Source organism: Vidua macroura, chromosome 5 (genome assembly GCF_024509145.1).
Source record: "Vidua macroura isolate BioBank_ID:100142 chromosome 5, ASM2450914v1, whole genome shotgun sequence".
NCBI lineage: Eukaryota > Metazoa > Chordata > Aves > Passeriformes > Viduidae > Vidua > Vidua macroura.
In genome coordinates, this window is record NC_071575.1 from 30,112,691 (window position 1) to 30,138,610 (window position 25,920).

At 45.6% G+C, this 25,920-nt stretch overlaps 2 protein-coding genes across 2 annotated transcripts; one reads left to right on the forward strand and one right to left on the reverse strand.

Annotated features, from left to right (window-relative positions):
• Positions 1-1,632: 1,632 nt before the first annotated feature.
• TM7SF3 (transmembrane 7 superfamily member 3) lies at positions 1,633-20,314 on the reverse strand. Its single transcript, XM_053978474.1, has 12 exons — positions 20,002-20,314; positions 13,756-13,910; positions 11,785-11,935; positions 10,102-10,222; positions 9,180-9,351; positions 8,688-8,865; positions 7,387-7,473; positions 6,887-6,967; positions 6,059-6,211; positions 5,007-5,104; positions 4,285-4,447; positions 1,633-3,825 (listed from the first exon to the last, which is right to left on the reverse strand). The coding sequence occupies exons 1-12, from the start codon at positions 20,069-20,071 to the stop codon at positions 3,563-3,565; spliced, it is 1,692 nt and encodes a 563-aa protein (XP_053834449.1). The 5' UTR covers positions 20,072-20,314; the 3' UTR covers positions 1,633-3,562.
• An 862-nt stretch (positions 20,315-21,176) lies between these two features.
• MED21 (mediator complex subunit 21) lies at positions 21,177-25,668 on the forward strand. Its single transcript, XM_053978501.1, has 4 exons — positions 21,177-21,286; positions 21,532-21,646; positions 21,877-21,977; positions 24,139-25,668. The coding sequence occupies exons 1-4, from the start codon at positions 21,245-21,247 to the stop codon at positions 24,313-24,315; spliced, it is 435 nt and encodes a 144-aa protein (XP_053834476.1). The 5' UTR covers positions 21,177-21,244; the 3' UTR covers positions 24,316-25,668.
• Positions 25,669-25,920: the final 252 nt, after the last annotated feature.

Genomic DNA, 25,920 nt, shown 5'->3' on the forward strand with positions numbered 1-25,920 from the left:
AAATCCCCCAATCCATACACCTGAGGCTGGCTCTTCCAGCAGTGAGCAGCAGTAGAGCTGGTTTTGAGAAGTCAGTTCTTGGAAGCTCAACACAGCACACCGATGGATGCAGGGTGATCAGCACCTTCCCTTTTCCAATACTACATTCAGGAATACCGTAAACAAATTTTTAAATGACTCATCATCTGCAACTCATTACATTCCTGGCTAAGCAAAGAGCAGCTGCCTCCTACAATTCTCTACTGGTGCTTCTTTGCTTCAGGATTAAAAAAAAAAAAAAAAAAAAAAAAAACCCAGCTCATTTTGAGCATATTAGATAATCTGTTGTTACACTAGATAAGATGGAAAAGTTGGAACTGCTGCTTTTTCTGACAAGGCAGCCTTGTGAAGATCTAGTTCTGAAGCAGGCAGGGAAGTTTTACACAACCCTCTTCTCCTGTCACTCCCTCTCGCCCCCAAAATGAGCTCATTTATTGCTCTGGTTTGAAGTTGACTTCTCCCAGCATGCAAGGAAGCACAAAGCCCTTCATGCTCAGCAGGAGTCAGCTGGCTGCCTGGAGCAGACAGGCTCTGAGAGCAATAAAGTAAATATAATTAACAACAAGCATCTGTTGAACACACAAGTGTTAAGGGAGCTATTGCTTCCAGAGAAAACTGATACCAGAGCCTACAAATCCAGGATGTGGGAGGGGAGGGCAACCAGATGGACAGTGGCAAAATCCAAATAAATCTGGATATATCAATATAGCGATGCATTCCCGCTCCTGAGTAAGGACACAATAACCCAACACAATATTCACCTTGCATACCCAAAAGCTCAGTGTTTCTTATGCTGACTCTTCACTGGAGAAACCAACCAGGAACCAAAGTTCCACTAAAGCTCGCCCCAAAAAAACGCTGCCAAGATCACTGCAGGCCTACAGCTGCTGACGGGTCAGAAGGCAGAGAAATGAAAAGCTCCAAGGCTCAGTGAAAAATGCATATTTTGAGATGGAGCCTACTGATTCCTCTGGAGGAGCTCCCTCTTTTCTGAAAGCCTTTCCAGATCAAGGACAGCAGGGAATCACAGACTCATGAAAGGGTTTGTGCTGGACGGCACCTTAAACAGATTTCATCCTGGACCTCAAGGGGTACACAAAAAAAGCCTTGAAAATACCCCTTCAACACCACAGTGGGTCAGTTCATGTATTCTGATCATCATCACTGTTACTTGCTGTGGCTTAGGGACTATGGAAGAGAACTCCTGAACCATCTCTTGGCAGAAACAAAAAATGGAAATACAATCTCCAAGTCAGGATCTCAGAAAAAGAGTTCAAAGCCCACTTCTGCTAGAAGATTCCTATGTGACCTTGCAGACCAGTTTTCAGGCAAGAAAGGGATGACAATCATTCCTTTGTTCTCCAAAGCCTCATCTGACAAAGCTCTCAAAAAAAAGCCTCTCTGGACCACACACTTCCCTCAGTGGCTGCACAGAGCACATGCCACACTCTCAGCCTCTGGGTGTCACTGTAATGCCAGCCAAGCTCCCCCACCTCAGCCCTTGGCCATAAGAAATTTTTCAAAGCAAACTCTCCCTACAAGATCAAAGGCGAGGCTAAACTGTAAAAGCATCATTGAATTCAAAGAGACCCCTTTAGTTTCAATATTTTTTAAAAGACATCTTTATTATAAAAGATATAGAAAATTAAAGTCAAACTTGTTTCTTGCACAATGTTAATTGCAGCAGTTATAAAAAGCCACCAAGGTAAACATGTTTAAGAGCATTTCTATACCACAGAAGGTTTTGCTGCTTGCCATGACACATGGCAGAGACATGCTCAGGATGAGTGCAGGGAGGACAGGCAGAGACCTGGGGAAGAGCTCCTTGTTTACCCCATGTGCCACACAACAGCACAGGGAAACCAGACCCAAACTGCAGGATTTCAGCCTTGCTTTGCTGTTTGAGGCAGATACTCCAGCTCCAAGCAAGGATGAGATTTTTCTCTGAACATCAGAAGGATTCAGTCACCTCAGACACTGTCTTTGAGCTCTCACTCCTTAAGAAAAGCCATTTAAAAGTCATTCATTCCTGTCTAACTTCCAACAAAGTTCCCAGAAAAAAGTTATTTTGCTAGTTTCCTCAGAGCTGTTTCTTACAGATTTCCTACCAAGAATTTAAAGTGGTGGCTGAGCTTTAAGCTTCCACCCCTGGGGAATTCCCTCATGGAGACTCCATGCAGGCACCTGAGCAGCCACTCACCTCACACAGGCAGGACTGTGCACTCATCTGCCCTCACTGAAGGTTCAGACACAGGGAGGAGGAGGAAGAGTCACCATACCCTGTGTCAAGGTACAGCATGTGAGACATGAGCCATCCTTCAGTGCATGACAGACTCCCACAGGAGACCAGGACAGGGCACAAGGGACAAGCACAGGTAAAACACCTTCAGGTCTCTTTGGGATGAGCCAAAAAAACATTGCTCCAGCTGACATTTTGAAAATGACTCTTGGGTTTTTTTGGTTTTTTTTTTTTAAAGAAGAGCATAAAGCCACCACATGAGATTGGTCCCTCATCTGTTTTTATACTACATTCTGCTTTAGGCAGATGCAATTCAAATAGGTAAAGAACACATTCAGTCAGCAAGGTTCCTAGTCAGTATCTTGCTAGCTGAATGCTATTTTCATCCCTTAAAGACAAAATTAAAAGATGATTAAAAATAAACAATTAGTGTTTCAGCCAACTTCAGGGGAAAAAAATTGCAATTGGCTACAAAGAGCTTATTTACTTCTTTCTTTTATGACAGCACCATTAGAAAATATACTATACCAGAGCAAAAACAAGAACAGGCTGTTCAGAAAGCAAACAGAGAGACAAACCTCTTGTGTCCTCTTAACAACCATCTCTGCACAGAGACCAGATGACTGGCTTGCTACAAAACCACCCAAAAGCAAAGGAAAAAGTCTTCTTGTCTCAGATCAGTCCCCGTTCCCAAGCCCCACAGTGCACACGGACTACAGTTAACTCAGTGCAGTTTCAATTCAAGTCACTCAGTTCAGCTTGCAAGGTTCAGTAACACTTATTGGAAAGCAGTGTGCCTGCAGCCACACGTTTTGTACCTGTTAGAAGGAGATGCTCAGTTCCTGATGGAAGAACTCCTTGTATGTCCAGTCCCTATCCCTCCCCTCACAGCTGGACAGGCTGCCCACTCTTGAGAGCAAGTTGGGCACTGCCTCAGCAGACATTTCCACAGGCAAGGGAACAATCAGTAGGTTGCTTTCCAAGGCCTGTTTGATATTTCACATACCCAAACAGCAAAGTAGACCCCACAGGATCAGTGCCTGTCCTTGGCAGAATTCTGCAACTGGACACAAGGAGGTTGCAGCAGGCAGAGTGTGTCACAGAGAAGTCACAAACAGCATGTAGTGTACTGGACAGGTAACTGCTTTGCCAAGCTGACCAAGCAGCAATCTCTTATTCAGTAGGACAAATTAGCAGTGGTAAATCTTGTACCACTGCTGGTTGCTGGTAATCATCTCACCATTCCCAGATCCTCCCTCTCCATTCCACCAGTTATTTGGCAAGTTACAGAAGCAGTGGAGTTCTCTCCCCAGCTCGCTGGTCTTTCTGGAAGAACTCTTTGATATGCAGCAGCTTGTTGTGGATCCTCTCTCTCAGGGGAGGGATATGATGGCTGGGGTCTAAGACATTGGTGCTTCTACGCTCCCTTTCCCTCTTCCAGATGAGATAGGGATGTGGTGGGAAGGGCACCTCACTCCTCTCCCGGCGGAGCTGCACAGTGACCCCACTGAGGGCCAGCATTGCCCAGACTGACAGGATGATGAAGTCTGGAAAAAGAGAAACAGATTCCTGTAGCAAAGCAGAACATTCCTTGCTTTCCCAAGCACAAACACTGAACTAGTTCCATGACAGAAAGGAATGAAATATCATCCCCACATCCTCAGATGCCCAGAGTGACTCCATGTAGAGGCAGGACACAGGGGCAGTTGGAAGAGTCTCTTCACAGTATAAAGTCTTTGACTGCCCACTCTGCACACTCCTCTGCAAGCTGCCAGCACAAGTCTGAGCAGCACCTTTCACAACGGCCTTTGTCACAACACCTGCAGGAAGGTTCCTGCCTTTGAATCTACTCAGTACTGCTTTTGAAGGACTAGAATTTCTCATGTGGATGTTAAATCTCACACTGTATTGTGTTCTCCTTCCTGCCCTCACTCTACTGTTTACAACAGAACCAAAGAGGCAGTAATTCCTCCTTAAAAAGAGAATAAAGTCTCAGGAAGACTCACCATTCCTTTGAAAAGGCACATTGGTGTAAGCTCTGCTGAAGTAACTGTTGAGGACCCTTCTGAGCAGGTCTAAGGTGATGTAAGCAAGGCTTGTGTAGACATAGCAAGCAATGGCCAGGATCACTGTGTAAGAGCCCACTATTCCAGAAGCCAAGATGTTCAGCTAGACAGGGAGAAAAAACACAGCTTTAGGAGACTGATGAACACTCTTTATTCCCCACCTCCCTACGACAGTAGAATCATAGAATCATGGAAAGGCCAGGATTGAAAAGGACCTGAAAGCCTATCCAGTTCCAACCCCCTGTCATGGGCAGGGACACCTTCTACTATCTCAGGTTGCTCCAACTCCTGTCTAACCCGGCCTTGGACACTGCCTGGGATGGGGCAACCACAGCTTTTCTGGACAAGTATTTTATAATTTTTATCAGTTCTTCTGTAATAAATCAGCTGCACACACCTGTTATCCAGCCTATCTGATAAGACAGCAGAAGTCAACTAAATGCAGGTTTTAGTGGATGCTGTGTGCAAAACAAGTGATTCCTTTGCTTCTGGACCATTTAGCACAAGTGGGGCTAAACAAGATCTGCCTGCAACTGGCCTTGTGCAGAGCTTCACAAAGCTGCGCTAAGTTTTCTGTACATCTTCCATGGGACAATATTTTGCATTAAGAAGTCTGATCCCCCTTCTCCCTCCTTCCTTCTGAGGTGACAGCAGTTACTTACAATTCTTGGGCAGCCAACAAAAAGCACTGGAATCATCAAGGCTACACAAGTAAAGGTCACCCAGAACACCACATCGTCACGGAAGACCCTGTAGTCTCCTGTCAAGACACCACATTCAGCAGTGAGGGAAACATTCCCTTTTTCACAAGTGTTTGGGGGTCAGCTTTTCCCCCTCAAAATTCTCTACATTCAGAAATACCTGGAGCACATTGTTGAAAAGCCCAGCTTTTGAGCTCAAATCCTGACTATTTAAGATGTATTGGAACAGTTAATCAAGAACAGAAAAACTGTCCCAGTTGAGCACAGGTCCTGTACTCTGTGCTGGAACACCAGATCTTGTCCATGGAACAACAATTTTTGACAAGGTACACATTCCTCACCTCGTAAGAATTAAAAGTACCAGAGTACTACAGCCCAAGAAGAAGCTGTTTTGTTGCCTCTATGGGTTTCCAAGCTAAAAATCTGCATCAGACTCCAGAGTATGGTGCAAATGTAGCCATCACCACACCACCAGGCAACAAATTCTTCTGGGCTTAAGGAAAACCCTTCTTTGCTCCCCCTGCCTTCTAAGGCCTATGGATTCACCAGAGGTCAGGGGGAAAGAAGTTTTGAGACTGAAAATTACAATAGCTGATGCTGAGCTCCAGCTCAGCAGGCTTACTGGCTTTTAAGCAATTTGTCTAAGGCCTTTATGCCTGAAACCTTCAAATTCGACTGTAGATTTTCTTCTGGGATTTGTTCTGGACAGAGAACAAGAGAGCAAGTGCATTCCTGGAGCAGAGCTGGTGTTCCAGAGATGGCACACAGTTTAAGTAGGAAGAGTCACCAAGTTCTCTGCAAAACAATCAGTTCCCTTTTCCCCAAGTACTTTTAATTATAGCACAGCTGAAAGAAGCTTTCAGGTACATGTCTATTCCTCCCAGCACTGGAAAGGGAACGTTAAACATCCCAGTAAGATAAACCAGAGAGTGCCATTCAATCTTGAGCCTTGCAGTGTGCCTGCAGCACTGCAGGAACACAGCGCTCACCAAGCAGAGGATTACAGTGCTTACCTAGGGGAGTAAAGAAGAGCGTTGATGAGAAGAGAAATCCCAACACAAGTCCAATAACAAGCATGCTGAGCAGGACAGAGCCAAATCTCCACCAGCTCACAACCAAGAGCAGGCCTCCAATGATTCCAGCCACTGCTGTCAAAATAAGACGCACTGAAAGAGAGAAGAGAAGATTCCAGCATTCTGGAAACTTCAGTTCCTGCAGTAATATATTCAGCAGCTTTATTTACATGCATGTTTGGCATTTTACCTTTGCATGAGGTAACAAATAAAAGTATCAGAACGTGCTTCATGCACTTTACTTAGATGCCAGCCTGCAGCTGGGGATGTGCTGCTGAAAGAGTGGCAGTGGAGACCCTGAGTTCCCAGGGAGTTCAGGTGGCTACCAGCTACTGCACATGTATCAAAAAAGGAATTCTATGAGGTGGGACAGACAGAAAGAACTAATTCTGTCCAGTCTAACAAACTGGGCCCAGACCACCTACTTCCATTTTACAGATGAAACCTACATTTGATCTGAAACCGAGGTCCATGCATTGTGCAAGTAGGAAGAAAGTATGTTGCAAATTTCCAGAGTTTCCAAACACCTCTTATCTTCCTTGAGTAGATACTGAAATTAAATCAGCTATTAATTCTGCATCACTGTGATGCTGGAAGGAACACTTACTCTGCTGCATTTTCAGCTATTATGGCAATCAGAGCTCAAGCATCCAGGCATCACCCTGCTATCCTTCCTGTGGCTGGCCAACAGCACTACTGAGATTGTACCTGAAGGGTTCCTAACAAGAGTTTGGGAAGAGCACAGGATATCCTGACACATCTACTCACCATCATAACTAAGGCCAGTTACCGTGGTAATGAACACAAAGAAGACGAATGCTGCAACAATGAAGCCCATGAAGAATAAGTCTAGAGAAGAAGGAAAAAGTATTTAGCAAGCTTCATACCTAGCCCACTTCAGTGGATCTTCAGACATCTTCATATTACCACGGGGAAGGAACATAGCAGCTCACAAAAGGAGAGCCAGACAACATTTTGTTCTCGACAGGGATGTCCTCAAGCACTACAGATAGTCCAAAATTACATATTTATAGCTATATTGCCCATAGAACATAGAACCCTAGTTCTACGCTCCTATTCTTTACATCCCAAAAACCTCCTGCTCTAAGCTTAAAGGCTCAGAGCCCATAAAAGCAAAGCAGTGGACCTAACTGGCACAGCATCACTATCAAGTGAATTTTGGTAATAACACTACCATTCTAAGTTACACAGAGTAACATTTATGAAGTTCCAGCCAGATGTACGAGATGAAATGAAGTATTCAGTACCTGTTTTCCAGAATCTGTGTCCAAAAAAACAGGTGAAAAGACCAAGAACAGCAAAAGCAGTGAAGAATACTCTGGTAGAGAGTTTACCTACAAGAAGAAAGGTAGGTTTAGTAGAGCATTCCACCTAGTAGTCCCAACAAAGAGATTAAGGTAAGGTCAGGTTGCTGTCACAAACTTTACTAACAACTTGAGAGCTGCCACTCTGTCAGATCTGCAATGCCTGAACTAACAGTTAGCTTGGTAAGATCTCCAACAGAATATTGAAATAGTCCCAGACTGATTAAGAAATCAAGAGCTTCCTCCTGATTCAAGAGAAATTTCTGTAAGTATATGTAACTTGTTTATAATACAGATATAAATTTGCTGGAAAAGTCTCTGCTCAGGTTTAAAAAAAGGGACATCCAGTCATCTATAAAAATCAGTTCTATGGGATTAGTGACCCAGGCAGCAGCTATAGGCTTAATCACTGCAGCCTTCACCATTTGTCTCCCTCTCATACATTTGCTATGCAACAAAAATGATCATCAGCATCCCATTATGGCTTACCTCTATCTTCCATACAAATTTCTTACCTATATTTAAGCTATTTGCAGAAGTAAACCATGTTTTCCATGTGCTCTGAATTAGAGAAGTTTAGCCTTGATAATTTGTCTCACATTGTCATAGGACCAACACTGAATTTGACAACAGTCACTTATGTCACAGCATATAAGAAAATGAGAACAAATTTTACTTTATGAACCAAATTCTACCAATTACTTGTGTCCCTTCTGGATTCATAAGAGGAGTGGCAGGTTTGCTGTTTCTGCACAAATTCCATCATTATATAGCTTTGTACAAAGTAGCACTACTTCTGACATTATCTTCATTCTTGTTTTAGATGGCTGCCTCCTTTCAAAATACCTGCAGGATTCCTGTTAGCACCAGCAGTTAGCAAAATCTGGCTGGAGCCTAGTCTGTGTTTTATTAGCTCAACTTCACATCCAGCACCCGCAGTCCCAAAGGTTATTTTAAATTATGTATCCAGTAGAAATGGACAAAGCTGGGGTGGCACTATAGCATTCAGAGTTACATTTGCAAGACACATATTAAACCGCCATTAAGTTAACTTTAATTCCTAACGGTTCTCCTTAGTGTTACTTGTCTTGCAAACAAGAAGCAGTTACCATAAAGTAACAAAATATACACAATGTAAAACAAAGGTCTCCTGCACAAATTGAGAAGAGAATCTTAAAACCCATTTGGCACATTGGAGCACAACAAGCTGCAGAGTTGGCGCGGACATACAATTCCCAACTTACTGAGGGAAGAGCAGTTATCCACCAGGTCAGCAAAGCTGCAGGCATATGTATGCACAGGTATGTATGCAGCAGAACTGTTCCAAAGAGGATCCCACACTATGACATTGTAGATCACACCTTGTCCAGGAAGTGAGGAGAAGTAGATACTGGTCTTGTCATCAGCTGTCAGCGTAAGCATCTGGAAAAATAAATACCTCTGTTAAAGGCTCACAGGAGAGAAACCTTCCCTCCAGCACTACTGTGATTTCTGACAGGGGAGAAGATTCTTCCACTCCTCTTTTGCTCCTCTCTGCCTGAGGGCACAGTTCAGGCTCCCTACCAGCCTACTGACCCAGGTCTGGCCTCCTGGAAATGCAGGCAAGGCTGCCATTCCACTCCCCAGCAGGGCCAGGGAGCTTGCTCACGTCTCCCCTCCAGGAAAATAAGCACAGGGGAGGAGAAAACAAGAGAGCCCCACTGCCACATGGCTGGTACCCAGTGCTTCAGGCTCACCTTAATGCCATTGGCTTTGACACTCTGCACCCCAGACATTTTCCGTATGTGGCTCATGAGCACCATCTCAGACAGGTCATTCTCGGGCAAGAAGTACTGGTACACATCGTAGCGCAACCGCCACCGGGAGCTCTGACCAGTCCCTGAATCACAGGAGGGCGGGTTTGCTCCTCTGCAATGAAAAACACATCGGCCACAAGGCCCCAGATCTTAACATTAGTTTTCAGCAGTTACCTGTCCACAGGGTTTGCCTCTACTCTTTAGAGGTGCACACCAGCAGCTAACTCAAAGCTGGACTGTATTTGTGAACACAGGGCACAGCAGCATCACACAGAACCACCCTGGCACAGGTGGTGGCAGTGGTGGTAACTGCCTTTACACTTACAGAGGCTTCCTATGAATTGCCGTAACGAGAATTCCAGGAGGCCACAACAGCCAAAGACCACAACATTACTGTTTGTCTTCCCATGCAGTTCTGAACAGTCTTCCCCATTCCCTACCTATCACTTGTGACACCAGGCACCATTCAGGAAATAATGTCTTTTAACTTGAAGTCTCAAGTTAAACAAAACTCTAGGTCATTATCATGCTTTAATACTAGGAAAGAAATAAAACTGGCTGTAACATACAACTGCTTCTCAAACAAATTAAGCTGTTACAGGGAATGGAAAGATCCAGTATTTACTGACCTCTTACATTTCTGAAGTTGCATAACCTCCCCCACAAGATGTAACTCTGCACCTTTATCTCTCTCATGCAGTACCTCTTCCCCTCCTCCTTTTCCCCATTTCCATTTGTTGCAGCAAACAAGATTCCTGCCAGCAGCTGGATGGTTCAGCTGTTACAGCAAGGTCTTATTTTAGCCTTTTGGCCAAACACAGGAGAGAAGGTATTGCTCAGTGCACTGAAGTTTTCCACACACCTGGTATATCCCAAGTTTGCAGGGGCAAACTTGATGTGTATATCAACCAACGTGTAGTCCAGGTAAATATTTGGATCCACTTCCAAGTCAAATTCTAGATTGCAGCCTCCAGGAATAGGATCTAGAACACAGAGAACACAACTGCAGTTACATGCTTGCAGGCACAATTACTTGCTGAGCACAGAAAATCATCAGGTTCTGGCCCTGCAGGCAGCAAAAGGGTTTCACTGCAGCCTGTGACAGGTCCCCTCACATGGGTGGCTCCAGTGACTGGAGTGTTGGAACGGAAGGATACAAGCTCCTGCCAGGTCCTGCACATGGCTCAGGGCAATCCCAAGCACAAACACAGGCTGGGTGGGGAATGGATTGAGGGCAGCCCTGAGGAGAAGCACTTGGGGGTATTGGCTGAAGAGAAGCTTGACATGACCCAGCAACATGTGCTCACAGCCCAGACAGACACCAATATCCTGCATGCAAAGCGGAGTGGGCAGCAGGGCCAGACAGGGGGGATCTGCCCCTCTACTCTGCTCTGGCAAGACCCCACCCCAACACAAGAAGGATGTGGACCTGCTGGAGTTAGTCCAAAGGAGAACCATGAAGATGACCAGAGGGATGGAGCACCTCTCCTATGAGCAAAGGCTCAGAGTAGAGGTTGTTCAGCCTGGAAAAGGCTTTGAGGAGACCTTTCCAGCAGCCTTCCTATACCTGAAGGGAGCCTACAAGAAAGCTGGAGAGGGAATTTTTACAAGGGCCTAGGGATGACAGGACAAGGGGTAAAAGCTTTAAGCTGAAGGAGGGTAGATTTAGCTTGGATATTCATGCCTTGAGTTTTAGCTTTCATATTTTTCAGATTCTGTGCTGCCTAGGTGTGTAGCTCTGAGCTTCATATTAGATGTCAGTAAGCTCTCTTCACAGGGTAGGTAGACAAAACAATCCCTCTCCAGCTTGAGACCAAGGACAGCCATTAAAAGTTTCAGGCCCAAAAGGTATAAACAACAGAGAACTGAAGAGAGCAACAAGGAGGATGGAACTTCATAACCTGAAGCTATAATTGGACAATTAACTCCAATATGCAAATGGACCAAAACTTATGAAAGTGTGAGACCTCATGACTGGTCATCCATTTTGTGACCAGTTTGTGTCCATCTTGGCTGTAGCCCTGGCCAGGCTCTTGTACTGCCCAAGGTATATTCATTAAGGCCTTTCAATAAATACCTACTTTATTCCTTTAGCTCTGTCTAGTCTCTGTTCCAGGTTCAGCCTCTCAAGGCATCAATATGAGGAAGAAATTCTTTCCTGTGAGGGTGGGGAGGCCCAGAGAAGCTGTGGCTGTTCCATCCCTGGAAGTGTCTGAGGCCAGGCTGGATGGGGCTCTGAGCAACCCGGGATAGTGGAAGGTGTCCCTGCCCATGGCAGAGGGGGTGGAACTGGATGATCTTTATGGCCCCCTTCCAATACAAACAGATTTGTGATTCCATGATCACATGCACAGCAGTTTTCTATTCTAAGGCTTAAGTCATAGCAAGACCATAGAGAACATCCTATACACAACTCACAATTCAGCAGTGACAATAAAAACATTTTCAGCCCATTTCAAAGGAATTTCTGGTACCTCTATCAGATTTCCACCATGTAAGACTGAAAGGTCAACACTTGCAGAGCTGGCATACCCTGAGCACATACCTTTCTCCATGTAGGGAATGGAGATGGCGGTGCTGAGCACCTGGCCAGCACCCAGGGCACGCAGGTACCACGTACATACAGTCTGCTCAGGCCGAAGGATGGACACCAGCCCTTTGTCCACCCCAATTCCTGAGCTGTTCACCGACGGAGTCTGCACAGAAACAAATTGTAGAAACAAGTAGGTCTTTTTGAGAAGATTTCTACCACAGCTTGATAATATTTCTGTATTTTGATAGTATCACAGGAGGCTATTCCTGCCACAAACCTGCCAGGCACACACATCAGTGCCAGTTACAACAGATCAGGCTCTGCCCAAAATGCATTTGTGCTTGGTCCAGCTCCATGTGCAGGACCTTGCTGAACTTGGCCTTGCTGAATTGTATGAGTTCTGCATAGGCCCACTTCTCAACCTGTCAAGGTCTCTCTGGACAGCATCTGTAGCTGGTGAAAAAAAGGAGCTCTGACATACACACTGTCTGTCTCAGCTCAAAAACCCAAGTGACAAGTGTAGGACTACTAAAGAGCTGCCAATCACAAACAAGTTGCAGTGAAATCTAGCTAGTAGATCTGGCAATGGATTGACTAGTAAAAATGTAAAATGACTGGAGTATCCCTCACAAAATGTTGTGAGATGGCAGCAAGGAAGTGTTCTGGGAACCAGCATACAGAAGCACCTTCCTATCTCCACCAGAACAGACATGACTGCATGACAGCTGCCTTAACACTAGCAATGCCAGATGTTTTTGGGGCCAGGCCAGCTAGTGACCCAATCCCCAGCACCACCATCCCTTCCAGAACCAGAGTTCTTGAGGAAAGATAAGCAGAAATGACAGTATCACAATCTCACAGCTGGAACAGCCAGTTGACCTGCAGCCACATTTTCAGCATGAAAAGTACCTTTGGCCAAGGCAGCCACAGTTACCCAAGGCAATGCTGCAAGGAAGCACATTGGACCTGGCAGACTTCAAGGTCTGGCTCAACTTCATATTTCTAGAGGCAGGCCAGCCCTAAAAGCAGTACAGCTACATTTATGCATCACTGCCCTTGGCCTGGTAAGGCCCATAAATGCAAAGAGGATCTGAACTGGCAGCAGAGGATTCTACCAATGGCAAGTAAAGACTGAACAAGTGTAACAGTAATGCCTCAGCCCTGTAATCCTGGCTGTTTGACCAGTGCAAGGATGGCTGAGCTGGGTGACTTCATTCATCTGGGTTACAGATCATTCATCTTCTAAGCTTCCCACGATACTTCTTGGCACCCATTATATTCTGATTTCAAATATGCTGGTGGAGAGAGGGGAACTGGATTGCAGCTGTCAGATCTCCATCAGCTTAGTCCATGTTCTGTTCAAATACCAGTGCCTCCCAGCAGCACAACAACAAAAATCAGTATTTTTGATTAGGTTAATTTTGTCCCATCATTACTGGGATGCAGGGTACAGCAGCAGGAATGTTTTTATTGCTGTCTAGAAGTAGCAGCTTTCACTGCAGTATGTGGAAGAATTTCTCCATGTGTTACCAAAGGAGGATTAGACTCAGGACAAGGAGCTGGGATAACAACACATCATATCAGAGTGGTTAAATCCAAGCCATGGGAACAGCAGACAACTAAACATCCCAAAGTGATCATGTATGGAGAATCTGGCAAACACACAGATCTGGTTTTAATGTGACAAGCTGATGGACAACAGTCAGTAGAGCCACATAACAAAAAGCACCACTCCCACCAAATAAAGAGCCTTGAAATATTTTCAAGCCAGCTCTGATATTCCTTTGGCATTCAGTCTTTCAAAACAGCAGCTATGACATAAAAGTACAAGAAAGGATTTTTGAAGGTACAGTAGCACAGTCTAAAAGCCAAGCAGGTAAAAGACACTCTATTTATACAGCTTCAGTCCATTAGTCCTACATGTACCAGAGCCAAGTCCTTTGTTGAAAGACAGGCAGCACTTAAGAGAAGCGACACTCTTACCTTATCAAAGGATATCACCACATCACTCTGCTGGGCATGCGCTTGAAAAATAACCACAGTCACATTGCTGGCGATGTTCCTGATTACAGCCTCCACTGGATTGGTCTGGTTAAGTAGTACATTTCTGAATTTTCCCAAGGAGAGCTCAAGAAGACCTGCATTACAAAACAAAACAAAACTAAAACAACAACAACAACAAAAAAAAAATCCACCAACAACAATAAAAAAGTAAGATACAGGGGTTTTTTTGGCCCAGAGGGAAGCAATTACCAGGGAAGCCTGGCAGTTTCCAGTAGCCCAGTATTAGTCAGCTGGGAGCAGAGCAGGATGTTGCTTTGTGCTGCTTTCATCCTGTGAGCTGTACCAAGCTTTCAGAGACTGCTGCACACAGAGCTGTACCTGCAGACACAGCCAGGTTACCTTCTCTGCAGCCTGGCACTCACCTGAGCACAGGGACAGAGCTTCCTGCCAGGAGTCAGGACTGGATACAGCTGAGCTCACCAGCTCAGCCAACCAGCCAGCTACACTCCAAAAATTCAGTAAGAGAAGACACTGAGAACTGCCTGATCATTGGCAAATACAAGCAGGTATGTTTGTACCAGCCAGCCAACTTGCACAATTATCCATCAGACTTTCCAGGTGAATTCCTACAGACCATGGGAATTGGAGTCAAGTTCCAGAAGACAGAGTCAAATCTGTAGTTTACATACATACACTTACCCACTTTCAGCTATTCCATGTTTTTCGCTGCCAAACAGTTTTTAATCATTAGGACTGCTGCATCCCCATCTCTAGACCTAAAAATCTGACTAATTTTTCCTAGACACAACCTAGACCATTTCTTCTTACAATGAGCATAACCCCATGATCCACTGTCATTTTAATTTAAAGAGAACCATGTGACCTGGGAAATAAGACCTTTGAAAATCAGCTTTATCTTGTCATTCAAGTCCTGCAAGCAAGCCTGGCTTCTCCCTGTGCTGGGTTCTGCAGGGGCAGGGGATGCCAAGGAGGAAAGCGAAGCAGCCACACAGAAGCCACAAGATGCTCTTTGGTTGGTGGTTGCAGACAGACTGCACAATGCCTTCCAGGCTTTTCCCTGAATTCCTCTGCCTTCCTCTGTACCCAAACAGACCGAAAAACTTATCAAGCCTGAACACATATACACTTCCTCAATGAAGTTGCCTCGGTTGGGAAGGGCTGGTACTGCCAAGTTCCCTAACACAGAGTCACCAGCAGCACCATCCGAGGGACACTTGCTGATGACACTGGGGGGCTCCCATTCACAAGGGAGGGGACAGTTTTCTTACCTGAAACTATACCCAGTACTCTCTAACTGCTTTCCTATTACTTTTCTCTCTCTCCCGCCAAGGACTCCAGCCAGTTTCTTTGCCTCCTGATACGTTAACAGAGAGGAGCTGTTATGCCTCTTCCATTCCATACACAGTGAGGGAAAGAACTTCAACCCTTACACGCTCACTCCTAAAATTCAATTAATACCAGTACTGCATCACCAAAAAAAAACTCAGCTAAAATATGGGGGTTCATAAACCACTTGTGAGGAAAGAAAGATGCTCCATTTTTCTGCTCCATCATCTGCAGTTTGTGTTAAGGTAGAAGCTTCTACACCAAATTTTCACACAGTAATGTAAAATTAAAGCTGCAAAAAAAACTTTGCGTATCCTTCAGTTTCTGATTCTTCAGAGTCCCTTGAGCAACATTCAGATATCCTCAGTTCTTTCCTCATCGCTCAAGCTCTACCACAAATGCAAGTAGCAGTATGAATGCTAAAGAAAAGCATTCAGAATGCACAGACTATACATCTATACACTCAGAAATTTACAGTGAATGCTTACAATGCACAAAAAATATTTTTCTTTGATCTCTAAAAACTTCAGCAGAGCTTCCTGAACCGCCAGACATTCACACTTGGATGTTCTTTTAAGAAAAAAGCTGAAACCATACACATTCTCTGTCTGATCTACATCAAGGGGAAAGAACTGCATTGCTCCGCCTTGTTTCTCACCTCCACTCTGTACCCATACCCAGGGGCCTCTGCATAAATAAGGACAGATTCGTCAGCAGGACACACAGCCACTACTTCGGCATGATCATGAGACTCTAAATGGCAGAGGCACTCTCTCAAGTTTAATTAGCGTGGTGAATTAAGGTATGGTGTTCTATATTGCTTTACTGTTTGCATAACTGCTCTGAGAACAGCACATGTGACACACACTATCTCAAAATCTGGGCACAAGAGCAGAGACTCAGGGTGAAGAACATCTACATCCATCAGACAAGTCCTGTTCAGCTTACTGTTCACAGTGAACCACACTTCCAGTGAGGCCTAAAAGATGACAAGCACTGCAGAGCAACAGAACCTTCTAAGAAGTTTTTGGAAGAGCAATTGCTCCATAGCCACACACCACAGCACCATTCCAGCCTTCTCCATCTCTGTTATTTGAACAAGTCACTCCTGGCACACTGAGACAGAAAGGGAAGATGGTGAGCAAGACTAATTGATTAAATTAACCAACTCACAATTCACCAGGCCTATTGCTATCACCAGTTCTCTGGTTCTAATAGCAGATAGGTATTAGACTCCCTGAGCCACAGAGAGCTCAGTCTTGTCAAACATCCTTTGAAGGACACAGAGACCTCAACAACCACATAGTGGTGGTCACAGCATGCAACCTTCTCCTTTAGGCAAGCTTGACCTGCCCAGAGGTGGCCCACCAGACAGGTCTGCAGGACCAGCAGCACAGTTAACTCCACCTCACAAGTGAGAGAGTTGATCCAGCAAGTCAGCAACAGAGACAGGAGCAAAATTCAGGCATCCCAACTTGTTTTATTGCTTCCAACAGTGAAGGCCTGGACACACTCTAAGGTGTCAGGCTATGCTCTCTTCCTTGCCCTGTAGGAAGGACTGTAACAGTCACTGCACATCAGACTAATTTTGGGTTAGATACATGAGAGGAACCCAAACTATTACAGAGCTTATCAACTGAACAGATGCTGAAAGGAAGTCAGTATTGCTGAAACCAAGCAGCAGCAGAGTAGAGATGGAGCACCAAGCATGTATTACTCCATAAACAGCACCAGAGCTGTAGCACAGATAGTCCCGCACACAGAACTGGTGAACAGAGCAAACAGCCCACTCTGTCACCCCACAGTAGCTCTTCTCTCACATGAAGGGCAAAACCAGTAAAGACAGCAAAGAAATAGAACCTCCTGGAACTTTTCTGAGAACAATAGTCTTTATTCCTAACTTTAAATAACAAGACAAACCATTCCAGAGCCTCTGCACTTGTTATCCCTTCCCTGTGACACACAGTTTCTCCACCAGGCTACACCCAGCTTGAACTGTTTCCATTGTGCTGATTCAGTGCCAAGCTCTTGGCTCCTCTGATACTTTGAGTAAACCACATTTCCAGCTCCAATAGCCAAGTGTCACTCCCCACCACCACAGAGCAGTTAACCACACAGGGTTCTTGATTACACCTAGCAGTCCAATTTCCAGTAAGAAAAACAACTGAAGAAATGCCCCTGCTGCCCTTACAGAACAGTTTTCACCTGCAGAGCCATGCTCAAACATTATCCTTCCCTCAGAGAGGTTCTGTGCAGTCAGAGAAAACACATTTCTACTGGGTGCTGAGCACCTTGCAGTGGATATGCAGAATAACCTGATGTAAGCAAGCTCTAGGAGCCAAGGAGAACTTTACAGAACTTTACAGTGCAGGGAGTACAACAACAAGTAATCACATGAAGACATTTAATGAAGTGCAAGCTCAGACTGACAACCAGTTTGAGTAAGAAAAACATTAGCATACAGTTACTTAACAGAATAAAGCCTGGAGCCATAACCTATCAGACCTGTAAGGCCATGCAGACACAGATAATGGGCAAGTCTGGCTATAGGGTCTGTCTTCCCACACTACTGAACCCTCCCCCCAAAAAAATACAGCACCTACCCCATTCCCAAAAGAAGCAGGAACATTTCTGAAAGCTTCTAAACTTTGTTTGTGTGTGTACTGAAACTCATGCTTAGAACAGCTTGATGCTTAAAGCAGATGACACCACAGAATGTGGCTTGTCACCATCTGCACCATTCCCATCCCAGAGGACTCTTCTGTTCACCAGGCTAGAGGTCTTTTACAGCCTGAAAAGTGAGGGAAGAGATTTGTGTGAACTTCTTATTATAAAGTATCATCTCTGCATAGACTAAACAGCTGGCACAAACAAGTTTCACCCAGATAAGCTCCCTTTACAAAAGCACCACTCAGTCCTGATTATACTATAAATTCACTTTAGTTTTTACAAAACTAAACAGCCCAGTTTGGATGTAGCAAACACAGCCAGTTGAACTCCTCCTCAGGAAGACAGACCTTCCTGGAAGGCAACAAACACAATGTATAAAACACTTCTGCACAAAGACCAAGTTTGAGGAGCTGCAGCCCATCAGAAGCCCAGAGAGGTAACACAGACCATCATGCAATGATTTTACTAATCAGCACTTTTAAAATGAAGCAGGATCTTCAAGGATTAGGAGTTAGCAGAGCCCATCCCTGCAAAGTGGGTGTCCACAACTGAATAACCACAAGACAATTTCAAATCAGTGAACCATTAAGCAAGTGGCCTTTTTTAAAGACCCTAATGTTCAGCTAGACTCTGGTACACAAATTACACAGCTTATTAGCTTTTCACGAGGGAAATACTTTCCCCCTCCACCCTCATTCGTGCAAGGAAAAACAACAACAGGTTCCTTCAAGGCAAAGCAGTTTGCTTAGTCTCATAGGTGCTTTGCCTTTTTACATAATGTAAAAAAATTACTCAACACATGACCCATTTTCATCAAGTCCAGGAGACAAACTGCTTGTTAGCATCCTTTAAGTTATCTTAAGGACATTAAGGTCTAAGAAAGCAGAGCTTTCATTCTCACACCTGCTTGCCACCATCAGGTGCCCAGCCAAAGCTTTTAGATCCTGCAAGAAACAGGGAATACTTGTCTCTCCATTAGGATCTTGGGCACGAGACTTGGGTAGAGAGAAGCCTTCCACACCTGAGACTGGTTCCAAATGCTGTCCTGCAGCCTACAAAGTATCCCAAGAGTATCCTTTGGGACAATTAAGCTTCAGTCATTCAAGGCCAGGTTGGGTGGGGCATTGAGCAACCTGGTCAACTGGAAGGTGTCCCTGCCCATGGCAGGGGGGTTGAAATCAGATGAGGTCCCAAACCATTCTATGAGTCTATGGTTAGAAGCAGTATAAAAATAAAGCAAAACTAAGAGGAGGAGGCTTATATTGGCCCTGATATGAAGGACTGCTTGCTTATCTCTGAATTATATCTGAGAGGAAACTGTTTATTTTTCCTTTATTTGAACAGATAAGAGTTTAACCAGAAAAAAAAAAAAAAAAAAAAAAGAGTGACTGTAAATCTTCCCAAACTATACTTATTATAGCACACTTAACTCTGGACTCCTATTTTAGTCACATGCAGGAACACAGGGAAATTACAAAAAAAGCTCACGCCAAATAAAGTCAGATTACATCAGTACGGACAAAGAGTTTAGGAACCAAGCTGCAAATTCTAGGTTTTGCTCCTTTCCCTAGTTTTATAGCAATAGTGGTTTTCAACCCACCATCCACTAGGGTGGTGGGAACCCATGAACACGTGTACATGGTCGGGGGATAAAACCAAACCTCCTTTTAGCCATTTTCCCTTTGTCATGTAAACTCACGTTCACAGGTAGCGAATGCCACCTTGTTTCTGTTGGGGGAATGCAGCCCTACACCAGCCGCATCAGCTGTACCGCACCCCCGCAACGACGCGGCCAAAATGATTACGAATTATCCATGAAACAGTTAAAATTATGGCATTCATAGCAATTAAGGTATTAAAAAAAAAAAAAAAAGCGAATAGGGAGGGAAAGGGGATAAAAGAAGAGGGTGGTTCTCCTTGTCCGCATGAAAGATTAAGATAACCAGGAATACACACAGCGCTTCTGCAGCGCCGGAGGCAGCTTTGCTCCGCACTCCTGCTCATCCCTCCGGACAGCGGCAGGTCGCCCTCCGGAGAGCGGCCAGCAGCGGGGACACCCCGAAAGGCTCTGCAGTCGCAGCAAGCCCCTGCCACTGGCCATGACCCTGGGCACAGCCCCGCAGTTCCCGGTACGAGCCGCGCTCCTCCGGCCGCTTAATGGCGGCCACAGCCCCACGCGCCCCCCGCTCCGGCTCACACCGCCCTCACCTGAGGCTCCGCCATGGCGCAGGACCCCCATGAGCAGTAGGAGCATCAAGGAGCGAGGCGAGACCCACATGGCGCTGCGGAGGGAACGGGCAAATGGGGCTGAGGCCGGGGAAGGGCCGGGCGGCCGGGGCGGGGCGGGTGCTGGGGGCGGGCCGCAGGCGGGGCCCGCCCGGCTGGGGCCTCTCCCGCCCCACTCCGGCACCGGCAGGAGGGCCCTGCCGGGAAGAGCGGAGGAGAAGCGCTTGGCCGTGGTAACAGCTCCGAACTCCTAAAAATGCATGGTGGGGTTTCGACCGGCAGTTTGGGACTTGGGGTTTAACTTCAGAGCGTGAAGAGAGCCCACCTCCCAGCTTACGTGCGCGGGCAAACAAAATCCTCACCCGTCCGTGCCGTCGGGCGGATTATTTGTATCATTGCCGCACCCGCAGGTGACAACGCTACACAGAGTGGTTATTTCCAGAGGCGTGTTGTGACAGGATAACAGAAGTGGCTTCAAAATGAGGTTTAGATTGGCTATTAGAAGAAATTCTTCCCTATGAGGGTGGCAAGGCCCTGGCACAGGGAAGCTGTGATTGTCCCATGCCTGGCAGTGTCCAGGGCTGGGTTGGATGGGGCTTGGAGCAACCTGTGACAGTGGAAAGTGTCCCTGCCAGTGGCAGGGGTTTGGAAAGAGATGATCTCTAAGGTGCGCCTGGGAGAAGGCTGGCATTGTACCCAGCTGTCAGAGATAAGAAAGATGGGCACAAACCGACTGTCACGAATGGCATTTATTTTCCAACCCCTGGGCTCGGAGGCCGGATGCTGGCTCTGATTTGGCTTGTTGGGAGTACTACACTCTGGCTTTTCCCTGCTCAGATCGGGGCTGGAGTGGAGCACCCGAGCGCTGCTGCAGCCTTCAGCTGGGATCAGAGCGGCTGCTGCACAGCAAAAGCTGCCCAGGCCGTGGCAGAAACAGAATCACTTCGGTTTGAAAAAGACCTCTGAGATCATCAAGTTCAGCCTGTGACTGAACACTGCCGTGCCAAGCAGACCATGGCACTGAGTGCCAAGTCCAGTCTTTCCTTAAACACCCTGCGGGGCGGTGACTCCAGCGCCGCCCCGGGCAGCCTATCCAAGGCCTTCCCAGCCCGGCCGCGAGCGGATCCTCCGAGCTGTCCGACCGCTCCTCCCGGCCGCCAGGCGGCGCGCGCGCCCCGCGGGCCCGCGCCTCAGGGGCGGCGGAGGTGGCGGCGGCGGCGCGGCCATGGCGGACCGGCTGACACAGCTGCAGGACGCCGTCAACTCCGTAAGGCGGCCGCTGCCTCCGTTCTCCCGGGGCCGCGGGGCACGGCACGCGCTGCGCCGCCTGTGCGGGGATGCGGTGATGCGGGCCCCCCGCCCGCAGCCCCCCGGCCGGGGGAACGGCCGGGGGTGTGGGGTGCGCACCCTGCATATGGCCGGGATGCTGGGCGGGCGGGGGTGCGCCATGAGCCGGCGGTGGCTGTAGCGGCGGGGCAGGGTGATTAACGCCGTGTTAATTGGTGCCGGCAGCTCGCGGACCAGTTCTGTAACGCCATCGGAGTGCTGCAGCAGTGCGGCCCGCCGGCCTCCTTCAGCAACATCCAGACGGCCATAAACAAGGATCAGCCCGTGAACCCCACGGAGGGTGAGTCCGGCTCCCTGCTCTCCTGCACGCGAACGTGCTCCGGGGTGGTGCGCTCCGGAATGCAAAATCCGGCCTCGGCAAAGAACTCCCCCCGTAGCTGGGGGAGTGGTGCAGGTTAAGTCGTGAATGGATGTCGGCTGCACTTTCTGTGTAACAGCGTGGCAGCAGAGTTGTGCTTGTTTCTAAAAATTCCCTGCGTGATTCCCTGAGTTGTGCTGTGTTTTGTGCAGAGTATGCCCAGTTGTTTGCAGCTCTGATCGCTCGCACTGCTAAGGATATCGATGTTCTCATAGATTCCCTGCCCAGTGAAGAATCTACAGCAGCTTTGCAGGTAGGAGTTTTCCTAATTCCAGCATCAGAACGCTCCTGAAGGCAAACTTCCTCCTTTTTTTTTTTTTTTTAACACATTTTTTCATCTCTAAGCCATGTCATCATTGAAAAATGATTTTAGTACAAACCTGAATTTTTCATGAGCATAGCCTCTGAGTACTTTGTAGGATTAGTAGAAATACTGACCTTGCTTCTAGCTCCAAATAAGATTATAATCAGTGACAATATTTTAGACGTACTTTTCTATTAAAATGTAAAAAAAAAAGGTGGTTTTATCACACCACCACTACACTGGAAACTGCTCACCCTTTTTTTCAGATATTAACAGAACAGATATAACAATACTGATGCTTTGTGCATTGTTTTATTCATTTTTTCCCCTTGGGAAATATTTCATATTTTCTCACATTTCATTTTGTAGCTGCAGGACCAACACTACAGAAGTCTTGTTCTTCCACATTGTTTCTGGTTAAAGAGTTTGCAGGGTGTCCTTTAAGTTCTTCAGCTCTGTCACAAAATAATTCCATCACTTTTCAATAACAAGGAGGCTTCCTTTGAATCAGTCAAACTTGTTTTGGTTTTTTTTCCTATTTTTTTCACAGATTTTACCTGTTAAAATAATCTTTTTTTTTTTTTTTTTTTCTTTGTGACTCTTAATGGCTAAATTTACATCAAGTATTTTCTTTTTGGAATGCATAAAGGATGCTGAGTGCTGTTTCTCTGACAAACCTGATGATCACCTTTAAGATCACCTGAAAGTTTCAAACTTGCATTGATACTCTGTAACCATTCAAAAGTGTTTTAGAGAAGACTGACACTGAATGGGCCAGAGATAAATGACTTGGCAGTGGCATCACCTTTGGTTTTAAACAGAGGAGGTTAAATTTGGAACTTTGCTAGTCACAGTAATTGCTGAACATCATAATTAGGCTCATTAGCATTAGCATAATTTCCTGTAAGTGCATTTTTAATAGCTGAAGATAGAATGCCTGCTGCAGACAAATTCCAGTTTGTTCCATGACTGAGCAGGGTCTGATCAAAGTGGCATCTGGTGTGGGCAAAGCAGGGTGCTCCAGAAGGAGGAGCTGGTTATCCAGTAGGGATATGCTTTCCTTAGAGGTGATACTTCAACAGTTTCTTGCTGTCTTAATGAAGAATTTAATGTCACAAAAATTTCTGATACTTTGTATCTGTTGTGGTTTTAGGACAAATTAGCTTGGATTCCACCACTTGGATTCCAGTTTTGATTTTCATTTTCTGTTGCTTAATTTGGTGCAGTATTGAATATTCTGATAGTCTCCGAAGAAATAATTTTGAGGATGCTTGAAACACTCGCAAATATGCACTACAGGTTTAGTTGAGAAGTGGTAGATAATACTTGTTTAATAGAAATCTGCTTTTTTTATACTAAAGTTGTCTTGGTGTATGTTTCAAATCTGAGTCTTGTCTTAAATGATAAAAAGAGCTGCTACATGAATGCTCAACACAATTTACCTGTCCCTTGTGAGTTCCCTTTTGGTGAAGTTGACAGTACAAATTCTGCTCTAATCCATGAATTAGTTGCAGTCAACTATTACACAAGAGAACCTTTTTCTTTTTAGGGAGTAGTAGCTGTTCCCTCAGCATCCTTGAGTAGCAAAGTCACTTCAGGATTCTGTTGAAGAGCCTTGCTTTTCCCTGTTGCCCAATATCAAAAGAGGAAACTCTTGCAACAGTGTTAAAATAGTAAAATAAAAAGCAGGCCTTTATTGGAAGCTTCCAGGTGTCCCAATGGTCATGGGCACACCCAGCATCAGATTTCTACAATTTTATGAGTTTAACAAATCAGCATATCTAATAAATATTGTCCAATTAGAGGAGTAGTTGGTTAGGTAGTTTTCCCTGCATTCTACCCTACTGGAGTTGTTCTAGGGGCTTCTTTGCCCCATTTCTTGTGTGTTCTCAGATTCTGGTTGGAAAACAAAATGTCCTGGTCAGGCTTCTTTGTAAGAAAAAGACTAAGCAGAATTCCAAGTGTGCATTAGAAGGGTTAGCTTATTGTTCTAAAGGGAAACAGTAGAAAAAATACTAGGACTATGATAGTAGCATCCAGAGCTACGAATATATGAAAAATACATAAAAAGCCAAAAATCTTTGGGCATCATCCCGGTTTTGCTTTGAAGGCTGCGAGCCTGTACCGGCTGGAGGAGGAGAACCACGAGGCGGCGGCGCGGCTGGAGGAGGTCGTGTACCGTGGGGATGTGCTGCTCGAGAAGATCCAGAGCGCCCTGGCCGACATCGCCCAGTCGCAGCTGAAGACGCGGAGCAGCACCCACAGCCTGCCCCTGCCCGACTCGTAGCGCCAGAGGGCAGCGCGGCTCTGCCCAAGAGCCTCGGGAGCGCCTCTGGATGCGCCGGGAACGGATGGGCTGGCCCGGCCCTCCCACGAGGCTGCTCGGAATTCTGCTCCCCATCGGGAGCGGCGGCTTTGGCACAGCTCAGCTGCGGGCTTTGTGTGAGAAACGCTTCTACAGGGGCTCTGTTACGGATCTGCGTGGATTGATGTGTGTTTCCTTGACTTAGAACGAGCTTTCTGTTCACAAATATGACTTCAATCGAATTTGTTACATATTAGAAGTATTTGTATAAGTTAATGCCACTATGGTCACAGTATGTTTTTCTGTAAGCCTCAGACACACACGAGCTGGGCAGAGTTCCCTGGAGAGAGTGCTGTGAATGCAGTGATGGTCATGTTTTAATTAATAGCACTGGTAATGTTGATTGGCTGGTTTGCCACCCTTTACAGAGCATTGAAAGGATAAGTAAACTCCAATGTTTGCAGAGTGATTCTTCTTGTCATTGGCATTGCATTTACAAAGAAATAAACCTGCAGGTGTCTGATATTGACATTTATTATTTGTAATTCACAAATAAGCCTTTGAGACCATTGTTGCCACTGACATACTTGCTCTTGCTTGTGCTATTTCTCTGCTTTTACTGATACTCTGTATTCTCTTGGCAACTGGTGAGCGCCTCTAAAGCAGATAGTGATGAGGAAGCATTGGATGACTGGATAAAAGTCAGCAGTGAGAAAACTGAAACTAGCTTATTACATAAAGTTGCTTTTCAGTGTAAGCAGTGGCTGCCATATGAATGCTGTGATCAAAAGCAGCAAGATTCCCGTTGTCCCCCAAGGTGCTCTACAGAGGTGTATTTATCTTCACACACTCAATCACAGAATGAATTTCTGCTCCTTGTTGTAGGACTACAGAAATACTAGTATCTCTTATGATATTTAAAATAAAACCCCAACACCAAACCAATAGCTAATGTAGGGTTCAAAGCATGAACTTGGGGTCAAACTTGCTCATTTTCTTTTGTTTCGAGTTACCAGCCTTGTTATTGCAGGATGTTCTTTGTTGCCACATAACATCTGCTCATTCCCTGATCAAAACCACCTGTTTCTATAGATTGACTACGTTGTCATTGACTTGAAAGTTACACATATTGCTAATTCACCCAGACAAATCAGAGCAATTAAAAAATGCCTTTAGCTTGCAACAATGTTTGGAGGATTAAAAAAGATAAAGGTGTTCCTACCTCTAACAAATACTAAAACTGGAAGTACTTAATGAGACTGGTATTTCATTGCTTAATAATATTTTACAAAATGTGCATATCTGTAGTAATAAATTTAATCTGCTGTTGTGGAACTCTTATACTATCAGATTCTGCAGAAGGAAAAAAGATTGGAGGGTGAACAGACTACAGTACAGCTCCAGGCTTATGGCAGCTTGTCCTTGATTTATTTTGCCCATGTCCTGGGGAGGTTTGAGAGGCTAGAGTTTCATTTGAAGTCAGTCCTGGGGCCTTGTTTTTGGTTTTTCCTGGAAAAACTACATCCAGTGCATCTCAAGATGGTTGGGATTAGGGTGGGGTGAATTTTTATTGTTTGTTTGCTTTTT